We start from the raw sequence: 20,999 nt of genomic DNA, 5'->3' as shown, positions 1-20,999 counted from the left end.
GCATATCTGAATGGCTATCCACTCCAGTATTGTTGCCGAGAGAGTCAAAATCCCATGGACAGAGGAGCCTGAGGGCCATAGCCCAGTCCATGGGGTTGTCAAGTTGGACATGACCGAGCACACAGAAGCCCTAACCCCAAATATGGTTGCTTGCAGGTTGGGTCCTTCATGTAGGAATCTGGGGGAACACAATTCAGTCCATAGCAGCTTCTTCTGCAGACTTCTGGTCAACCCTCCTGTTTTCAGCCTCTCCTGTGTCCCCACTTCCGTGGTGGTGCTATCAGTTCCTGAATTTTGGGGGGGGTCCCTGGGGGGAAGTGGGGTGCTCCTTGGTGGCCCCCAGCTTGCTGGCTTCAGTTTCAGCTTGTTTGGAGCAGATGAAATCATACTTCTCCTCTGCTGGTTTCCCAGCCTGCGAAGCTGGCCTGAGGTTGTGCCCTCTCCAGTCCTCTGTCTCGTGGGCATGAGGGGGGGCAGCAGAACGTGGAGACCAGCACTGTGCTCTGTCGCTGTCTTTCCCTACAAAGTCACTGTTAGGACGTCCTTATCAGGATGATCATGTTGCCAGCAAAGATTTGTTGAGCAAATGAATGAAACCTTGCATTTTCTGTGGCATCTTGCCCCTGTCATCCTCCGACCCTCTTCTCAGAAGACGTGCAATCCCTCCTTCTTTCCCAGATGACCACCCCCACCTCTCCTCCCCATATACACAGTTTCCTTTGGAAGTCTGTTCCAGCCACCGTCTTCCTTCTCCTTGAATTGTCACCAACTCCCCTTCCTCTTTACCAGCTGAGCCACCAGGGATGCCCCAAAATACTGGAGTGGGTAGCCTATCCCTTCTCCAGCGGATCTTCCCGACCCAGGAATGAAGCAGGGTCTCCGGCAGTGCAGGCGGATTCTTTACCAACTGAGCTATGAGGGAAGCCCCCAATTCACCTGCAATGTGGGAGACCTGGGTTTGTTCCCTGGGTTGGGAAGATCCCCTGGAGAAGAGAAAGGCTACCCACTGCAGTGTTCTGGCCTGGAGAATTCCATGGACTATGTAGTCCCTGGGGTCACAAAGAGTCGGACATGACTGAGCGACTTTCACTTTCACGTCACCCCTCCCCTGACCCATCCCTCCCGTCACCCATGCTGGCTCCTCCCATCCTGAGAAGGCCTCTCCTGTCCATGCTGCCCCATGAGGCAGGGTTTCCAGCTCTTTGCTCTTTTCCCAGTCTGACTGTCTGTTTTCTGGTCACTGCTGGTCTTCAGGCCTTGCCACTGCTCGCCAGTCCAGCCTCTGCATCCCCAAATACACCTTCGTTGCCAAGGTCACGGTCTTCTCTCTGCACTCAGCTCTCTTCTGGACGTCCCACTCCACCCTCCACTCCATCCTCTTGGAGTGAGACCCTCCCTTGGTGTCTTCTGTGTCCATAACCTGGTAGTACGTGCAGTCTTCCCTGGTGGCTCAGCAGTAAAGAATCTGCCTGCCGAGGCAGGAGACATGGATTTGATCCCTGGGATGGGAAGATCTGCTGAAGAAGGAAATGGGCACTCACCCCTCTTCTCAACATCTCACTCCGCCCTCTGCTCCATCCCCCTCAGGCTGAGACCCTCCCTTAGTGTCCTCTGTGTCTGTAACCTGGTCCAACCAGCCAATTCCCCACCCACCTGGGAGGTGGCTGCTGACCCTACCCAGTCTCTCACCGCCTCCCCTGGAGCTATGCCCATGGCCGGTAGTCTGTCCTTGCGATTTCTGGTTCCGTTCACATGCACTTCTCCGTCCATCGTCCTGAAGCACAGCCTCATTTTGAGGCTTCCAAGGGACTCCCCATCGTCCGTGGGCCAAGTCCAACCCGTTAGCAGGGGGTCCCAGGCCCTCCTCAATGGAGCCTGACCCCACCTGCCCAACCTCCTCGCCCCATCCTTCACTTGAACAGAGCTGGATGGCTCAGCACTTCCCAGACACATTGGGCATGCATTTCTAGCCCCTTAACCTGGATGACTCACCATCTCCCTCTCCAATTATTTCAGCTCTCAGATCTGTCAAAGCTAGAGCTCTGATCCCATCCACCAGCTCCAACCCGGCATTGCTTCCCCACATGCCCTGGCCCCCAGGGGTTCAGAAACCCTTCTGCCTTCACTCATCCCCAGCCCAAGCAGGGAACACTTTCTGAACATGTCCTGTTGGTACATGAATCTGGGAATGCTCCCCATAGGATGAGGTCCATGGCCCCATCCTATCTGGAGATGTTTCTTCCTTCCTGTCCCCAACAAGGTCATCAGTTTTTATTCTTAGGTAAATCTTCCCTCCTTCCCCCAGGCTCTCTTATCCCATCCTCAGCTGCAGAGGTGGTGGTTCAGAGCTGCCAAGTAAGGTTTGGGGTGTGACAAGGCCAGATTCAAAGCCTGGCTCTCTCAGCTGCCCTTCTGCTCACGAGGGATTCCCGTACAGGTAGAATTGAGGCACTGCTACGTCCCCCACAGGCCTGTGGCATGGACGGTCGCTGATGCACAGACAGCACTGGCCCTCTCCTGCGGTGAGCACCTGCGGGCCTGGTCCCCCCTCCAAGTGTGCCCGTGCGTTTACTCCCCTCCTGGACCATGAGACCCTCAGGAGACAGGCATTGCTCTAGCCTCCTTTGGGCCCCCTGTTCCTGGCACAGAGCAGGCACTCAGCGTGTGCAAATGAGTGAGCCAAGAGTCAGCACCCAGCAAACATCTGCGATCAGGATACACAGGGGACTATAGTAAATATCTTGTAATAAACTATAGGGCTTCGCAGGTGGCTCGATGTTAAAGAATATATGCCTGCCAAGGCAGGAGACGCGAGTTTGATCCCTGGGTCGGGAAGATTCCCTGGAGAAGGGAGTGGCTACCCACTCCAGTATTCTTGCCTGGACAATTCCATGGACAGGGGAACCTGGCAGACTGTAGTCTATGGGATCATAAGAGTTGGACACGACTTAACAACTAAATGACAAATACACACACACACACACACACACACACACACTGAGTCACTTTGCTGTATACCAGAAATACAACAGTGTAAGTCAACTTACACTTCATTCTTTTTTAAAAAGAGTGCAATGAGCAAGCCCATAGCTGGGGGTGATGGGAACAACGTCTTACCAGTGATCTCTGCTCAGAAGACCCTTTAAACCTTGCCTTAATCAGTGGGATAATTAGAGTCTGAGGACCATAGGCAAATAACTTAGCAAGGATTCCAGGACCCTTTGTTAATTACAAATAAACATTATGTATCTCGGCCACCAGGATGTAAAAGGCCATAATGCGGGTGATGAGAAGAGACCAGGCAAACCTCAGAAGTGGGCCTTTTACTTGACTTTCCTGATAAATAATTCAGATTGCCGGCAAGTTCTCTTTAATTCTTGCAGTTTTGACACTGTGAGGCAGCTTAGGATGGCATAGTAAATATAGCTGTATGAACCTCCATAATTTTTTTCAGGGCATGAAATGGATAGAGTCTACATCTTTCCGTGTTAGCTAGGATGACAATATAATCTGCCATGCCAACTGAAATAATTCAGAGTCAAAGGGGGACTATTGACGAAGACCCGGGACGTAAGCATAAACCCGGCTGCCCCAGCACACGGAAATGAGTGATTGACCTAACATTAGAATATTTACTCTGTGGTTAATCAGCTCTATGCCAAGAACTGCCATGAAACCTCACAGGCAACATGATGGAGCAAATTAAAAAATTCCTGAAAATGACATTGTTTGGTGGAGATGCCTCAAAGGAAATTTCGTTTGCCATCCACAGCGGTACTTGCATTACTGTATAGATAAGAGACGATTTGAACACTGAGTTTCCCAAATGGAAAGCCATTTAAAAAAAGAGAAGACTGGAACGTCCTTGGGGGTCCAGTGGATAGGACTCTGTGCTCTCACTGCCAGGCGCCCGTGTTCAATCCCCGATTGGGAACCAATAAGATACTGCACGCTGTGTGGCTAGGCCAAAAAATAAAAGGCAGGGGGTGGGAAAGAGGTCCAAGAGGGAGGGAATATTTATATACATAGAGCTGATTCACCTCATTGTGCAACAGAAACTTACACAAAACAGTAAAGCAACTGCACTCCAATAAAAAAATAATTAAAAAAAATAAAAGGGCTACAATGTTTAAAAGAGAAAACCAACCAACATTGCTTTTAATTTTCCACTTCAGATACTTCAAAATACGTAAATTCTTCTGATCAGTGTAAATCATTAAGAACATTTTGGAGTGAATAACCTACTGAGGGAAAAAAACCCCTAGGTTTCTGAGATAACAAGGAGCATTCATGTCCTTTTGGACGATGAACAACTATCTGTGAAAGGCTCAGAAGCTCATGGTTCTGCGATGACAACGTTTCTGTGACAGGATAATGACGCTGATGAGGCTGTGTGTTTTTACACAATGTGGTCTCTTATCGGGCACCACTCACGCACCCAGTCTGTCCAGGACAGTCTGTGCACAGGTGGTCAGGGAGCTGGGTTCACAGGCTACGGATATCGTGCCTTTGTAAGGCTTCTGGCCAGACCAGGGAGAGAACTAGGAAAACTTGTGTTGGTTGCTGGAGGAGGAGGCGTAAAAGCAGAGTGAAGAGCCATAGCCCTGCCCCCAGGGTGCCCAGTTTCTACAGAACTTCAAAAAGGAGGCTGGTTTAGCCCAGATGAAAGGTCCTGACAGCTGTTAGCGATGGAGGAAGCAGGGACTCTGGCTGGACAGAGGGGTGGGGGGCAGTGTATGAGCTGAGCTCAGAGGCTGAACGGAAGGACATTTCCAGAAGGCCACGAAAGTGAAGCCCAGGGGCCGACCCCTGCAGGGTGTTTGGGGAATGAAAAGCAGAATGACGGACATCCATGGTCGTCCAGTGGTTAGGACTCTACGCCTCCACCGCTGAGGGCCTGGGTTTGATCCCTGGTCAGGGAACTAAGATCTCACAGGCAGCGAAGTGTGGCCAAAATAAATAAATACTATTCTTGGGCTTCCCTCGGGGCTCAGCTGGTAAAGAATCTGCCTGCAATGCAGGAGACCCAGGTTCAATCCCTAGATTGGAAAGATCCCCCAGAGAAGGAAAAGGCAACCCACTCCAGTATTCTGGCCTGGAGAATTCCAAGGACTGTATAGTCCATGCGGTCACAAAGAGTCGGACATGACTGGGCGACTTTCTCTTTCTTCTTTTCTATATGTTTTTAAAGAAGGATTGACTGGGGCAGAGGAATGGGGGCCTTGAAGGACTCTGAAATCTAGTCTGCACATCTTGGACTCTGCAGGTTTCTTTTTCTCCAGTAAGGAGAGTAATTTGAAAACTGGGAAGAAGTTTATTTATTTTTTTTTAAAGTCCCTTAGGAGAAATTGTCAAAGGCCCAAGACAGGTGAGAGATAGGGGGTGGGGCAACTTAGTGACTGCGAATCCCTTCTCCAGGTCTCCACAAAAGGTCTCAGATTTGGCCAGATGGGAGTCACAGAAAACTAGGAAAGGAAAAATGTCATGATTTTCCCCAAAGCAGAATAAGTTGGGTTCTTGAAAACAGAGAGGATAAATTTGATATTAATATGGGTTCTGAGCAATAATTTTAACAGATTTTCGAAGAGCTGGTGTGAACTCACTTGGAAGGAAATGTTATTGCGAAGAGGCAAACCAAACCCATTCCCTCTTTTCACAGGTTTACCAGGCTGGATGTGCAAAGCATTGGTAAAGAGCCTTCACAAAACCCCGTGGGTGATATGGGGAAAAATAGGCTGGGAGAACAAATATTTAGGTGACAATATTTGGTTGGAAAAACACATTCAGAATATTTACAATGCACAGATCAGTGAAGATGCACGTGGTGAGATGTGGCTGACGTGAGAGCTCCACTCCTCCCAGCCCCGCCCCTGCCCTGCACTGCTAACACATTTATCAATTACAAGGATGAAGAAGACTTTAATGTGTTCACCGTGGCACGTTCACTGCTGCCCCAGTGCTGATGTGTTAGATGCCAGATATAAGAGTTTAAAAGATTTTGGTTGGTTAAAAGGATGGCTTGAAACCAATAAAATGACATTTTACAGGGGTAAAGATAAATCTCATCTTTAGATTTTAAAACGTCAATTAACTCAGTAAAGGTTGGAGAGGACCCAACAGTAATTTCATTTGACAAAGACTGATGGGTTTATATCGAACAGAAGTTCAATATGAACCAACAGCATATAGCCTGGCTAAAAAAAAAAATCAGTACAAACTTCAGTTGTATCAATAGAATCATAATATCCAAGTTCTATAAGGGCACGATTCAACCCAAACCACTAACTGAAAGGCAACTTCTCTTTCCTCTTAGAATAAAACCCGAAGCCCCGTGGGTACAGGCCGCCCCGTCTCCCGCCCAGCTCCCCGTTCTTAGAATAAAACCCGAAGCCCCGTGGGTACAGGCCGCCCCGTCTCCCGCCCAGCTCCCCAGAGGAGCCTTACTTGCCTGCAGCAGCGCCACTGGCTCTCTGCCCACTGTTGCTGTGTCTCCGTTCACTCCCCAGTCCAGTTCAGACCCTCCAGAGTCATCGGAAACCCCTCCTTCTGTTTTTGTGTCATCGCACTCCTCCCAGTTTGCACTGACGTTATTTATTTGTATGAGTATTCTATGTCACCTACAGGGAGAGATACCCTTTACCTCCCAGCTCAGCACAAATACAGACAGTTCAGGTGAAGATCAACGCTTTAGGAGAAAAGGCTTGTTCTTACTATGTTCAGGGCACCCTGATATTTCCTATTTCACTTATTTATTTTTTCTCATAGTAAAATATACACAACATAAAATTTGCCGTTTTAAGCATTTTGAAGTACACAGTCTGACGGCATTAAGTACATTCACCCTATTGGACAACCATCACCACCAGCCATCTCCTGAACTTTGTCATTATCCCAAATGGAAACTCTGTTTCCATTAAACACCAACTCCCCCTCCCCTAGCCCCTGGCATCAGCCATTCTATTGATACTTTCGGTCTCTATGCATTTGACTCCTCTGGGGACCTCATATAGGGCTTCCCAGGTGGTGTTAGTGGTAAAGAACCTGCTTGCCAATGCAGTAGACACAGGAGATGTGGGTTTGATCCCTGGGTTGGGAAGATCCCCTGGAGGGGCGCGTGGCAACCCACTCCAGTATTCTTGCCTGGAGAATCCCATGCACAGAGGAGCCTGGGAGGCTGCAGGCCATAGGGTCACAAAGAGTCGGACACGACTGAAGCGACTTAGCACTCACACACACAGGGACCTCATATAAGTGGAATCATCCAGCATTTGTCTTTTTGTGACTCGTTTATTTGACTCAGCATAATGTCCTTAAGATTCATCTGTGTGGTAGCACGTGTCAGAGTTTCCTTTCTTTCAAGAGTACATCATATTCTACTGTATGGATAGACCACATTTTATCTCTCCATTGGTCCATGGACAATGGGTTGTTTCCCCATTTTGGCCATTGTGAATGATGCTTGAATAAACATGGGTGTACAGACATCTGTTTGAGACCCTGCTTTCAATTTCTTTGGGTATACACCCAGAATGGAATTTTCTGCTCCTCTTTTCTTTCTTTAAAATTATAGCTGATTGTATTTCAAAGTGCTGATGTGACTTTAAATTAACTTCATAACACTTGCAGTTTAGAAGGCACTGTGTTTTTTTGTGCTTTATCCCCAACCCCAAGCGTGGTGTCTAGAACTGTAGAACTATTTTCAGAGGAATGTTGAATTAAACTATAGATGCACAAAGCTCTCCATTTTTGGGTAATTTTTTAAATTACTTTTCCATGAATAAAGGCTACAGAGCTCCCATTTTTCTTTCTTTTTTCACATGTTGTACAAATGCAGCTATTAATGTCACGGAATGCTATGGTTATATTGTCCTAGAGAGTGTACATCATTATTACAACAGCAACATGTTTTGGACTTGGGCCATAAATTATCTCAAAATGACATGGAATAACAGTCTGTTAAAATGTTTGGGTGAAAAATCTCACATTATTAATGAAGTTTTCAGAGATTTTTTTCCTTGAACTTTCTTTTTTTTTTTCCTCCACAGATCTTTTAAAAATGCTGTGTAGATTATACTTAGTTGACTGAACATGCATGTCCTTGTAATTATACTAAAATTTGCTTTTGTTAGAGTAAGCTTTTACCATTGTAAGGAAAAACATAGCAGTTGAATACTCTAGGTTAAGAGGGTAATAATGATCTTTATCATCTCAGAGCAGTAGACTGTGTTCTTGTTATTTGTCATTTTGTTCCAGCAGAAGTAAAATCTTCTAAGAAAATCTCCAGCTCAATTTTTCTCCCATCCCACTTCTGAATTTTCTTTAGCCCCCAACCTTTCTACTTTGGGGCCACCAGATATCATATCTTTCACATTATAAATCAGGCATGCTACCGATCTTAAAGAGAATCATCTTTTAATCATTTATTCATGATTACCACTTCCTTTCCAGAGAAGGCCACACATTAGTTTCTAAACACTAATTATCCAAAGTATCCTAATGTATAAAATCACAAAATGGAGTAGCAAAAGTATAAAGGTCAGACTGGAAGGGGAGAAAGATGGGAAAAGAGAAAACAGAAAAGCACCAAATTCAAATGTGCACCTGTGTTAAGTCCCAACCTTCAAAAGCCCCTCCCCGGGTGGGAGGCTTAAGAGGGAGCGGATATATAAAGTTACGACTGATTTGCATTGCTGTATGGCAGAAGCAAAAACAGTTGTCAAGCAATTTTCCTCCAATTAAAAAATAAATTCAAAAAAGCCCAGCACCTGCCTTTGGGATGCACAGGGTTTGCCGGTACTGGGTCGGGGCAGGGGCTTCATGTAACTCTTCTGCCACCTCTGCCCTCTGTATTTGGCCTCTATTTCTTTTCTCTGTCAAAGTTCTGAAACGTGCATCTACGAGCATTCTCCTTTTCTTTTTTTGAGTGTTCTTAATGATTTACACTGATTGAAAGAATTTACATATTTTGCATTGTCTGAAGTGGAAAACTAAAGGCAATGTTGATCATTTTTTCTCTCTTTAAATTTTAGCCCTTTTACTTTTTGACTGCACCGTATAGCTTGCAGCATCTTCGTTCCCTGACCAGGGATCAAACCCATGCCCCCTGTAGTGGATGTGTGAAGTCTTAACCACTGAGCCACCAGGGAAATCCCTATGTGTTCTCCTTTTGATGTCTAAGCAGCTCCACTCCGGTCCCCCATGCTTCACCAAGATGCTCCAAGTCACCTGGGGGCCCTCTTCCACCAGATCGAAGCCCTTTGCCCAGGCTCATGCCCCTTGACTTGTCCCGCAGAGAACCTTGCGGAAAGCCCCACCTCTGCGCAACTTTCTGTGCTCTTTGCTTAATGAGATAGCCCACTAGGCTGATGTCATGCCTCTCAGACAGCTCCTTCAGAATTTCCTTCTCTCCTGCCTTTCCAAGGCTCTGTGCAGCTCCCTTCCCACCCTCCATCCTCTCCTTTAGAGTGTTCCTGCTACAGCCTCTTTGCGGACAATTCCCACTTATTCTTTCACTGGCCAGCTGGTCTGCATCCCCAGTTGCTACAGGGCATTTCCAGTGGGAGGTGTGCTGTCCTCTGGCGGCTGGCCTTCCTGCCCCTCAAGCTGTATCATCCTAGAGCAGTTTCCCTCCAGCCCATCCCTCAGCTCCTTTCTTCCCTCGACTGTCCAGCTCTGAATGCTCCTTTCCAGAGAGCTGCAGACACCCTGAATGCTCCAGCTCCAGGCCCTGGCCCCTGTGGTCTGACTCACACTCAGCTCAGCTCAGTTCAGTTCAGTTGCTCAGTCGTATCCGACTCTTTGCAACCCCATGGACTGCAGCACGCCAGGCCTCCCTGTCCATCGCCAACTCCTGGAGTTTGCTCACACTCATGTCCATCGAGCCAGTGATGCCATCCAGCCATCTCATCCTCTGTCGTCCCCTTCTCCTCCTGCCTTCAATCTTTTCCAGCATCGGGGTCTTTTCCAATGAGTCAGCTCTTCGCATCAGGTGGCCAAAGGATGGGAGTTTCAGCTTCAGCACTCAGGCTCATCTCTAACACTGCTGGTGTCAGCCACCTGCTGGCGTGCAAGCCTCCTGCTTCCCTCTGTCTCCTGCCGAGTCTGGCTCAGGCTCCTCTGCCGGCTCTCAGGACCTCTTAGCTCAGGCCACTCTCATTTCCCCACTGTCTGAATACAGACTGCTCAGTCCTAGGGCCTGACAGCAGCCCCTGCTGCTTGTTTCCTCCACAGTCATTAACCCTGTCCTTCCAACCCCAGGACACAGTTAAACCCACAGCACCTGTAGCCCTTGAGGGTCAGCCACCAGCCCACCTCATCCCCCCTCTTCCCAACCCGGTGTACTTTTCCTGTAAACAGTCCCTGTGGTCTTCTGTTCTTGGTCTCCTTGACCAGGACCGGGCTTCAACCTTTCCCACCTGTCCACACCATCTAATGCCAGTCCTGCTAACCTATGTGCCAGGCACAGAGCAGCCGGGTCCCATCCCTGACCCCGCCCTCTGCTTTTGCAAAGAGAGGTCTCCATCCACCTCTGAACCCCAGCGAGGGCCCCAGGTTTTCCTAATAGTAAGTTTTTTACTCAGTGCTCATTTCACCGACTCGGGTTCAACCTTGAGCTTCCCCGGAGTCTCAGAGGGTAAAGAATCCGCCTGCAATGCCCAAGAGCTGGGTTCGATCCCTGGGCTGGGAAGATCTCCTGGAGGAGGGCATGGCAACCCACTCCAGTATTCTTGCCTGGAGAATCCCATGGACAGAAGAGCCTGGCGGGCTACAGTCTGTGGGGTCAAAAAGAGTTGGACAGGACTGAGCGACTAAGCCCAGCATAGGAGCTAACACCTACAACTGGAAACCAGTCAGAACTGAACATGACAGTGAGTTGTAACTACTGTGTAACCAGGAGCAAAAATGTTACACCCTCTGTTGTGGACAAAGTCAGTTCCGTTCAGTCCCGTTCAGTCGCTCAGTCCTGTCCGACTCTTTGCGACCCCATGGAGTGCAGCACGCCAGGCCTCCCTGTCCATCGCCAACTCCCCGACTAAGTCGGAGGATCGTCAAGCTCACCCTCTGTCTCGCATCCTCACTTGTCACATGCCAGCATCTTTACTTCAGTCCACGGTCAGTGACTGGCACATGTGCGCAGGAACTGGAAACGTTACAATCCCGTGCATTTGCGCGTTTATCTCCTTCTGTGGTACTTTGTCCCGACTCCCTGTCTCCCTGAGATAGAGTAAGTAGAGATTTCCGTGGGTCCTGTAACAAGTTAACAAGTGTCTCATGTGACAAATCCCTCCCCCGACCCAGGGGCTGATCAGAGAGGGGAGGGAACCCGGCAGATGTTTTAGCTCCCTTTAAAGACCCCGGCCTTTCCAGCCTGACATCTGGAGGGCCTCTTTGGGACGTGGGAAGCCGCATCGGTTCGAGCCGGGTCACCAGCCCGGCGCCGGTTCTCACTCGACGCAAGGCCTGGCCGCGGCGGAAGAACGCGCGGAGAGGGGCGCGCCTGGCAGGACGTCGCCAAAAGTGGAGCTGCTCCGATGCGGACACGCGGCCGAGATGGGCTCGCGAGTTGTCCATGTTTGGTCCTGGAGCCGCGCGCGGGGACAGCGCCCCCGGGGGAGCGCGGGCGCCGGCGGCCGCAGGAGGGGTTGCCCGAGCCGGGGCCGGGGGTGGGGTGGGGGGCGGCCCCCCGCTCCCGCGCGGCCCCTCCCGCGCCGCCGCCGCCGCCGCCTCGCCTTTGTCCCCGCGCGCCCCCCCCACCAGCTCCCGGGCCGGCGGCCGCGCGGGGAGGCGGGGCCCGGCCGCAGCACCCCCGCCCCGGCCGCGCGCTGCCCTCGGCTTCCCGGCGCCCCGGCCCCGCCCCGGCCCCGCCCGGCCACGTCCCCCCGCCGAGGCCGCCCCCTGGCGGGCGGAGCGGGCGCCCGGCTCGCGCGGCCGCGGCGGCGGGCCCGGGGTTGCCATGGTAACCGGCGGCGGCCGCAGCCACGGCAGGGCCGGCCCCAGCGCCAGCGCCGGCCGCGGCTCGGCGCGGCTCAGTGTGGGGGTGAGCGGGCGGCGGCGCGGCCGGGCCGGGGGAGCGGGCGCTGCCCGGCGGCCTCAGCATGGAGGACGGCTTCTCGAGCTACAGCAGCCTGTACGACACGTCCTCGCTGCTCCAGTTCTGCAACGGTGAGGAGGGGCGGCGGCAGGGGCGGGCCGGGGGGCCGCGGCGCGGAGCGGGCCGAGGGGCGAGGCCGGGGCGGCCGGGGAGGCCGCGCAAAGTTGCTGCGGAGGGGCGCGCGGTTCCCGCCGCCGCGGGCGCATTGTGCTGGGCCGCCGGTCCCCCGGGCCGCCCGCGCCGCGCGGCGCCCCCGCCCCCGCCTGGCTCCCGGCTCCCGGCTCCCGGCTCCCAGCTCCCGCTCCGGGCTCCGGCCAGTGCGCGCGGGGAGCGGCCGGTCCCGGGGAGACCCGCGCGGGCGCACCGGCAGGGCAGCGCGTGGGGAGGCCCGGGCGCCCCGGGGCTCCGCGGGGACGTGTTGCTTTCTGCCTCCAAACTCACATCTGTTCGGAAATGTCTGGATGAAGAACTCGGAAAACACATCACTTAATAACAAAACACTCCTTCGAGGATGTGCGCAGTGTTTGCTGCGCATGGACTCAGATTCATTCCGTTCTACTTTGATGAAACCGTCAACACTTTCATGCAATCTAGAGCTGTTTAAATGGACAGGCAGAGTGAACCGGGCTTCAGAGTGTTTCGACTGTTTACGGGGTGATACTTTGGGGGGTTTTTTTGTACTTTTTTTTTTACAGGGAGGAAATATTAATAGCTATCAATATGGCATCTTTAAAAATTATATAAAATCTTACGTTTCAAAGATGTTAGTTTCACTAGTAGGGTTGAAAAAGATTTTCACAGCAGACTGCATGGTTTATCAGAACATTCATGCACAAAAGTTAACCATACAATTTTTTATATGTTGAATTTATTGCTTTATTAGAGGATCCCAGAAACTTGTTAAAGAAAAAAATATAGTGTATTTTCTAGAATGTGCCTCTAGTACAGGTGGAATCATTTGGAATTCTAGACGCTTTGACGACTTGAGCAATTTATTTTGCAGTTGTATTTGTGATTTAGGCGAATTTCTCTAGTTACTCGACACCTGTTTGCAAATAGGCGGTATTAGCCTTGGCAATTAAGATCACTCGGTTGATTCATCCTCTATAATGATATTTTAACCTCTGGCGAATTTATCATCTTTTTCATGGGAGAGTGTATATTCTGATAGTTGTGGCAGCTTGTAATTTTCATATTAATCACATGTGAGCCTTCATTAACTTGTAATGGCCTCTTCAGCAGAAAGGATGAAAGTTTTGCTCTCCAAATTTAACACGAGTTTCAGAGCTGAAGGAGGATAGAATGTATTTGATGCCCTTCTGGCCACTGGAATTTCTTATATGTAGTTGAGCGTCATGGGAACAGTTTTATCCTCCACAACAGTAAGTAGATGTTTGAGCAGTTGTTTAGGGGCTGGTCATCTTGCTTCTAAATAGCAGTTCAGTCATAAAGTTGTGCATCTATTCATGAACATTTTGGATTTCTGCCCTTTCTTATTAACTGTGTGTTAGAGATATTGGTAAGGAATTTCATTGGTAAGTGTCTAGAAGACAGTAAAAACCAGGTTTTCTATTGTATGGCTAACAGTTTAAAGACAGATGACTTTATTGTTGAAGCATAGTTGATTTACAATGTGTTAAATTCTGCTCTACAGCAGACTGGCTCAGTTACACATGTGTATCTATTCTTTTTTTTATATTCTTTTCCATTATGGTTTTCCTGAAGATACTGAATATGATTCCCTGTGCTACACAGTAGAACTTTGTTGTGTATCCACCCTTATATATAATGGTTTACATCTGCTAATCCCAAACTCGCAATCCATCCATCCCCTACCCATGTTCCCCTGGAAAAAAAATGACCTTAAAATAGCTTAGAAACAAGCAATAAGATCAATTAAAAATACAACTGAATTGTAACTGTTGAATTACTTTTCTTTATAAAGCTCTTAGCTCTGTGCTGATTTTTTTGGTTACCTTATGAATAAAGTTTAAAGCAAGAATGGTCTCTGAGGTAGAAATGAGTGTCACACTGGGGATGTTTTAGGCAACAGATGTTTGGATGAGAAATTATTCATTCTAAGAGGTCTTTACTAAGTGAAAATATAAGTGAATACAACCCAATTAATGACTATGATGACTCAGTGAAAGCAGTGGATCACAGGAACACCATTTCACTAAGCATTAAATTAAACATTTGGATATTTTATCGGCTACAGTGAAAAAAAATTCTTTTTGAGTTAGAGATTTCCATGACTATGACAGGGCTACACCATGCAGCAGATGAACCCATCCGTGTTCATATGTTGAGCACACTCCATGCTTTCGATAGTGACAGGAACCAAAAAGTCAGAGCTGTTTATTAGCTTCAGAAAATACATCCCATACTTGTTATTTGGATGACTGCCACAGTTAACGTCCTCCTGGTGGGATCAAGAGAGAAGTTAGTAATAAATGTGAAAAGGAAGGAAGAGAAACCGTTGTTCTAATGAGTGAAATCTCTAGTTTCCACTGTATTTTTTCCCTTACTGTCTCTCATACTTAATTTGTAATGGGTATTAAATGTCAACATAGGCAGTATCTAGCCTCATGAAAAGACTATATCCATGCTCCTCTTTTAGATACTGGCTGTCTCATTTCAGTAGGAAATGTGTGCCGGGTTTTTTTCCCCAAACTGTTTAGGACTCTGTAAAGTGAGCTAGAAATCACAACTTCTGTCTGTCTAAGAAAAAACTACAACAGTTGAAAAGTGGACTGCAGCTGTCATTTATAAGCCAATTTCCTGTTTGGGAAATACTTGCCATCTTTTACTCCATTTTTCCTTCAAACCCTTCCTTTTGCATAGGAGGAAACTGAGGCTCAAAGAGATTTTTCTAACTTTATAAGGCCACACAACTAGTAAGGCTTGGATACCAGTATGAATTTTTTTGGTTTGTTTTAATAACAGCTATTGAGAGAGATAATTCACATTCTATAAAAATTCTCCCTTTTTAAAGTATTCAGTTAAGTGGCTTTTAGTATGTTCACAGAATTGTGCATGCATCAACATTATCTAATCTTGGAACATTTTCATCACCACCCCAAAGAAACCCCAGCACCCACTAGGTTGTATTCCCCACTGCCCTGGCCCTTTGGCAGTACCAACCTATTTTTCTATCTCTATGGATTCTGAATATTCAGTATAAATGGAATCATATAATGTGTGGCCTTTTGTCTGGCTGTTTTTACTTAGCATAATGATTTAACGTTCATCCATGTTGTAGCATGTGTCAGCACCTCATTCCTTTTTATGGCCAAATAATATTCTGCTATATGGGTAGACCCTACTTTATCTGTTCACCAGTAGATAGGCATTTGGGTTGTTTCTACTTTTTGACTGCCATAAATAATACTATTAGGAACATTCATATCCAGGTTTTTGTGTAAACATATGCTTTCATTTCTGTTTGGTTGATATCTAGGAGTAGGGCTTCCCTGGTGGCTCAGATGGTAAAGAATCTGCCTGCAATGCATGAGACCCAGTTCAATCCCTGGGTCGGGAAGATTCCCTGGAGAAGGGAATGGCACCCAACTCCAGTATTCTTGCCTGGAGAATTCCATGGACAGAGGAGCCTGGCGGGCTCCAGTCCATGGGGTCAAAAAGAGTTGGACATGACTGGGTGACTAACACACTTTCACACTTATCTAGGAATAGAATTGCTGAGGTGTATGGTAACTCTGGGTTTAACATTTTTGAGGAACCAGTCTGAATTTTTTGAGATCTAAACATCAAGCAGTCCATCCTAAAGGAAATCAGTCCTTAATATTCATTGGAAGGACTGATGCTGAAGCTGAAACTCCAATACTTTGGCCACCTGATGCGAAGAACTGACCCCTTGGAAAAGACTCTGATGCTGGGAAAGATTGAAGGCGGGAGGAGCTGGGGACGACAGAGGATGAGATGGTTGGATGGCATCACCAACTCAATGGACATGAGTTTGAGCAGGCTCTGGGAGTTGGTGATGGCCAGGGAGGCCTGTGCAGTCCATGGGGTCACAAAGAGTTGGACACAACTGAGCGACTGCACTGAACTGAACTGAAACATCAAGCTCTTTTTATTACACCTTGTTGATATGAGACTAGGGAGTCAAGAAACTGGATGGAAGAGGGAAGGAAGTGGGTGGGAAGAACATACTGTTGCTATTTCATTTCTGTGAGTCACTTTTGATTCTTCCATCAATCACAGTTCTTCAAAACAAGTCAACGCACGTGTTGGCTTAGTTGCCATAGGTTACAAGAATTTTAGAGTTTGAGGGGACCTAAGGGTGATCTCATCTCATGATTTACTTTCTTAAGTCTCTTGAGTGTTTCGTCAAAGTACAGCTCACCCAGGAACCCAAATGTCAGGCAGATAAACCACAGGGAGCACCCCCGCTGACCTCAGGGAGAGGGCAGCGTCTCTGGTCCTCCTTGCCTGTCCTGTCGTCCACTGATTCCATTCACCCAGCCCTCCAGGGCTTGAGATCTCTGTTCCAGAGGTTATTCAACCCATGTTTGGGCAGTTCCAAAGGACTGAAAATTCACTATCTCTCCATGCAGTCCATTCCTTCTTCGTGTTATTCAGACCGTCAGTTGCTAAATGCAGTCAAAATTTGGCCCAAGTTCTGCCCCTTGGGTCCATAGGAAATAGGTTTAATCTCTTCTCCATGTACTAGGTCATCCCATGTTTGAAGACAGTCATGATAGCTCCTTCTCAGGTCTGATTCCAGCTAAACATTAGCTTTTAAAAAAGAAATCCTCACAAGACACAGTTTTAGACCCTTCATCATCCTGGTTTCCCCAGTCTATACTTCTTTTTTTTTGTCTGTATGCCTCTTTGGGCTTCCCTTGTGGCTCAACTGGTAAAGAATCCGCCTGCAATGCGGGAGACCTGGATTCGATCCATGAGTCAGGACGATCCCCTGGAGAAGGGAAAGGCTACCCACTCCAGTATTCTGGCCTGGAGAATTCCATGGACCATATAGTCCATGGGGTTGCAAAGAGTCAGACACAACTGAGCGACTTTCACTCACTCACTCGTATGCCTCTTTAAATTTGACACAGCTCAATGTGTGCATATTCCAAGCGTGGTTTTTAAATAGAGCGGAGTAGAGCTGGATATGTCACCTCCTTTGTTCTAAAGTTTATACTTCTAATAATGTAGCCCAAGACCATATTAGTTCTTTTGCTTGCCACTTCACATTGTTACTTTTTATCAGTTTTCACCTAAAATTCTTGTCTGTTTTACATGTATTGTGGCTAACCCCCTTTTTTCATACTTTAACGTTTTCTTTTTAAAGGGGAATTTCCTGCCATACAGCATAATTGTAATCTGTATCATAATGCTGTAAATAATCCCAACACTTATATAAAATATTTCAGTGTTATAATAACATGGAGGTTGGTCATTGCCTTAAAGGTTGTGATCCTGGCTGATAGCTTTTTTCCTGTCTTGCCTGGAAAGGTGCTGGGAGAGATCTTACCGTGTTCCTTTCTGCAGCCTGTGCGTGACTCATCCACCACTTCTGATGTGACTGGACTTCCCCTGCAGGTGCTACTTGTTAATAACCGTAGCCTGTTGGGTCCACACTACCTGCTGCTCCCAATGACATTCTGCAGTCACTACAGTAACCTTTTGAACTTTGTTGTTGTTGTTCACTTGCTAAGTTGGGTCCGACTCTTTGCGCCCCCATGGACTGAAGCACATCAGGTTTCCCCGTCCGTCACGATCTCCCAGAGTTTGCTCAGATTCATGTCCACCGAGTCGGTGATGCCATCCAGCCATCTCATCCTCTGTCGTCCCCTTCTCCTCACGCCTTCAGTCTTTCCCAGCATCAGGGTCTTTTCAAATGAGTCAATTCTTTGCATCAGGTGGCCAGTGTATTGGAGTTTCAGCTTCAGCATCAGTCCTTCCAATGAATATTCAGAACTGATTTCCCTTAGGATGGACTGGTGTGATCTCCTTGTAGTCCAGGGCTCTCTCAACAGTCTTCTCCAGCACCACAATTCAAAAGCATCAATTCTTCAGGACTCAGCCTTCTTTATGGTCCAGCTCTCACATTCGTACATGACTACTGGAAAAACCATAGCTTTGACTATGCGGACCTTGTCGGCAAAGTGATATCTCTGCTTTCTAATGTGCTGTCTAGGTTGGTCATGGCTTTTCTTCCAAGGAGCAAGCGTCTTTTAATTTCATGGTCGCAGCTACTGCCATTTATTTTTCTAGTTATGAAACAAAAACTTGTCTTTATTTCTAAGCATTTATATTGAGGGAGTTAAGAATACTTTATTTAAAATCTTAGAAATATTTTGGCATCTGTGATTCTGTTAACTGTGATTCTGATAGAATTTTCAAGTTGGCAAATAGTTGGGTTTGAAACAAGGTCAAGGAACTCATGTGAAGAAATCACTCTGAACTCAACAATATGAAGTCTTTTCAAACCTCATGTATTCTTCTGTGGTGGCAGAGGATTGAGTTAGATTTTTTCTGATAGCAAAATCCAAAGAAAATGGTTTTTACAGGAAAATGCCAAGTAAGCACCCATGCTAAGTGAGAATTTCTAATTGGTATACTTGGTATTCTGGCAGGGAACCTATTTTATAGCCAAACCACAAGCATTTATGACATTATAAACAAACCCAATCTTTAAGATGGAAAGTTCACCAAACCAGGCTTAAAAGTAACTATTAGTTTTGTTAATTTCTGAGATAATATAAGCTTTTTCATATAGTCTCTTAAAAAAATAAGCATTTTAGTTGAGTGGAGAGCGGATAAAAAAGAAATAACATCTTTGTTTCTACTGTCGAAGTCTGTTCGAGCTATAAAACTAGAAGCGTGAAAAACTTAATTATGATAGCATTGAAAATTGAACATTAAAGCTTTGCTTTTAGTAGCAAAAACAGCTTCTCCAAGCACTTAAAACCAATGGTATTTTGTGCCACTTACAAAAATCTCAGGAAAACTATGATTATTCATCTTTAACATCCTAGCTTATTAGGATTTCTAGGATTAGCAAAATGTTTCAAATGCCACTGACACATTGGAAATTTTTTTAAAAGTATGCTGTAAACTGTAAATGCTATGTAAGTATTATCAATATACCCTCCCCACCAAAGCTTCACGTTTTTCTCACTAGATGTTTGACACGTAAGTTTAATATTCTGCTGAAAGCAGCATGTTTGTTTCAATGTCATGTGGGACGGGGGCTGTCTTATATGCCGCCCGGAGCAAGTACAGATCCTCTTTGGTTTCCTTTAAAGAAATAGCTCTTTAGAAGATTTTCATTCTTTAAAATATTTATTTTTCGATCAAGAGTTAGGTAGACATACTTCCAATTTTGTTTCCTCTCAAGCTGTATCTTTACTGGAAAATACTATTTGTGGGGAAAACTACAGTTTTACAAGAGTACTTAGTTGTGTCTTAAAATGCAGTAGCATATTTATCCTGCCAGCTTTCTGGAAAAGATTTAAACTCTTTGTCTTTAATAAACTACCCTCTCTGTGAAGGGGCAGATTTGACCGCTAGCCTTGGATGATGCAGGACAGTGGGATAACCAAGCCCAGAGCCTGCCCAAGGTGGGGAGTTCCACAGGAGACCTTGGCTACCTGCAGAGGGGGCGAACAGAGGTGCCGGCCTCTCGGGGTGGTGTCTCAGTGGCGGTGCGGTGGGGTCCAGCACTGGCTGTATCCTTCATTCTGTGCCCTCTGGAGGGGAAGGCATCATTGTCCTGGGCTGCAAATTATTCCCACAAAGAACCTTTCGAGGACAATGGGCAGCTCACAGTTAAGGATAATGAGGATAGAGACGATCAGGCAAGTATTCATGGAGAGAGAGGCCTTTAAGTTCACTTGGCAGATGGAGCCAATTTTGAGTGCGTCCCTACAATGTGCCCAGGACAATGAAAAATGTTTAAAACATGTCCTCCCTAGAAGCATCCGTTTTCCCGCGTCAGTGTCCTGCATGCCTCTTCCCCTCCGGCCTCCCATCTCCAGGGGCGAGTTCTCCTCTCCCACGTATCTCATCATTCCTGCCGCCGCTTCACTGAGACCCTGCTCAGTCCTCATCGGGGTGTGTGATAAAGGCAGCGGCCCCAAACTAGCCTTTCCGCCTCCAGTCTCAGCTCCTTTTTCTTACTCAACACGTGCTTGAGTACCCACCGAGCTCCTCACTATGCAGCTCTGAGGGTTCCAGCCCCATGCGGAGTCCACGCGGCCCTGGCTTTCAGGAAGCACGCGTTTCCCTTCAGGAGCTGGACGCTCGGCCTCGTGTTCTCGGTCTGGGCATAGATGGTGCTGAGAAGCAGGCTCAGGAGAGGGGCTGGGCGTGGGACCGGGAAAGGCCTGGGTGAGCTCTTCCCTGGGGAGTGGAAGCCACTCACCCACAGTGGATGGGGAGAGGGCGGAAAGAACATTCCAGACCAAGTGTGAAGCCCTGGGCAGGGAAGGACCTTTTGGGCACTGAAAGTCTCCCCCGAAAGGAAGAAAAAGGGGACAGAGCTGAAGTGAGGCGGGGAGTGTCCTGTGGGGCCTTTGGGCCACGCTAGGAGTTTGCTCCTCTTATTTCCGAGGAGCAGAGAGAATGTGGTGGAGAATTTTGAGGCAAGAGTGACATGGTCAGATTTTCAGGGAGTGTTGGAGAATGCCTCTCCCCGCAGTGTGGAGGAGGCGCTGGAGGGGCTGCTGAGGGAGAGGGGGGCTGTCGTGTGAGGAGAACGGTGGCGATTCCCACCAGAGGGCTGCTTGGGGCTGGCCTCTCCTGGAATTCAGCCTTTATACGCAGGAGGAGGAGGAATCAAGGATGCCTCTGGGGCCCCCAGCTCGTCCACCCAAGTGAGTGCCACAGGCCGAGCTAGAAGGCGCTGGAAGGGCGGACAGGCAGACGACGGTTCAGT

At 47.8% G+C, this 20,999-nt stretch overlaps 1 protein-coding gene across 18 annotated transcripts in view; it reads left to right on the top strand.

Moving 5' to 3' along the window:
• Positions 1–20,999, top strand: part of EML1 (EMAP like 1) — a 195,727-nt gene that overhangs the window by 49,976 nt on the left and 124,752 nt on the right. For 2 of the 18 annotated variants that reach the window (XM_081549747.1, XM_081549746.1), the window contains exon 1: positions 11,954–12,162. The exons of 12 other annotated variants lie outside the window; for them this stretch is intronic. In XM_081549747.1, the coding sequence (XP_081405873.1) occupies positions 12,096–12,162 (67 nt within the window). In that variant the 5' untranslated portion in view covers positions 11,954–12,095. Of the gene's footprint in view, positions 1–11,953; positions 12,163–20,999 lie in introns of those variants that run through there. 4 more of the 18 variants (XM_081549759.1, XM_081549755.1, XM_081549742.1 and 1 more) reach the window with 3 other exon arrangements.

The sequence above is a fragment of the Giraffa tippelskirchi genome, chromosome 12, assembly GCF_054371585.1.
Source record: "Giraffa tippelskirchi isolate mGirTip1 chromosome 12, T2T-mGirTip1v1.2.pri, whole genome shotgun sequence".
NCBI lineage: Eukaryota > Metazoa > Chordata > Mammalia > Artiodactyla > Giraffidae > Giraffa > Giraffa tippelskirchi.
Note: the sequence above shows the minus strand (reverse complement) of the source record. Positions and strands in the feature narration are given on the sequence as shown.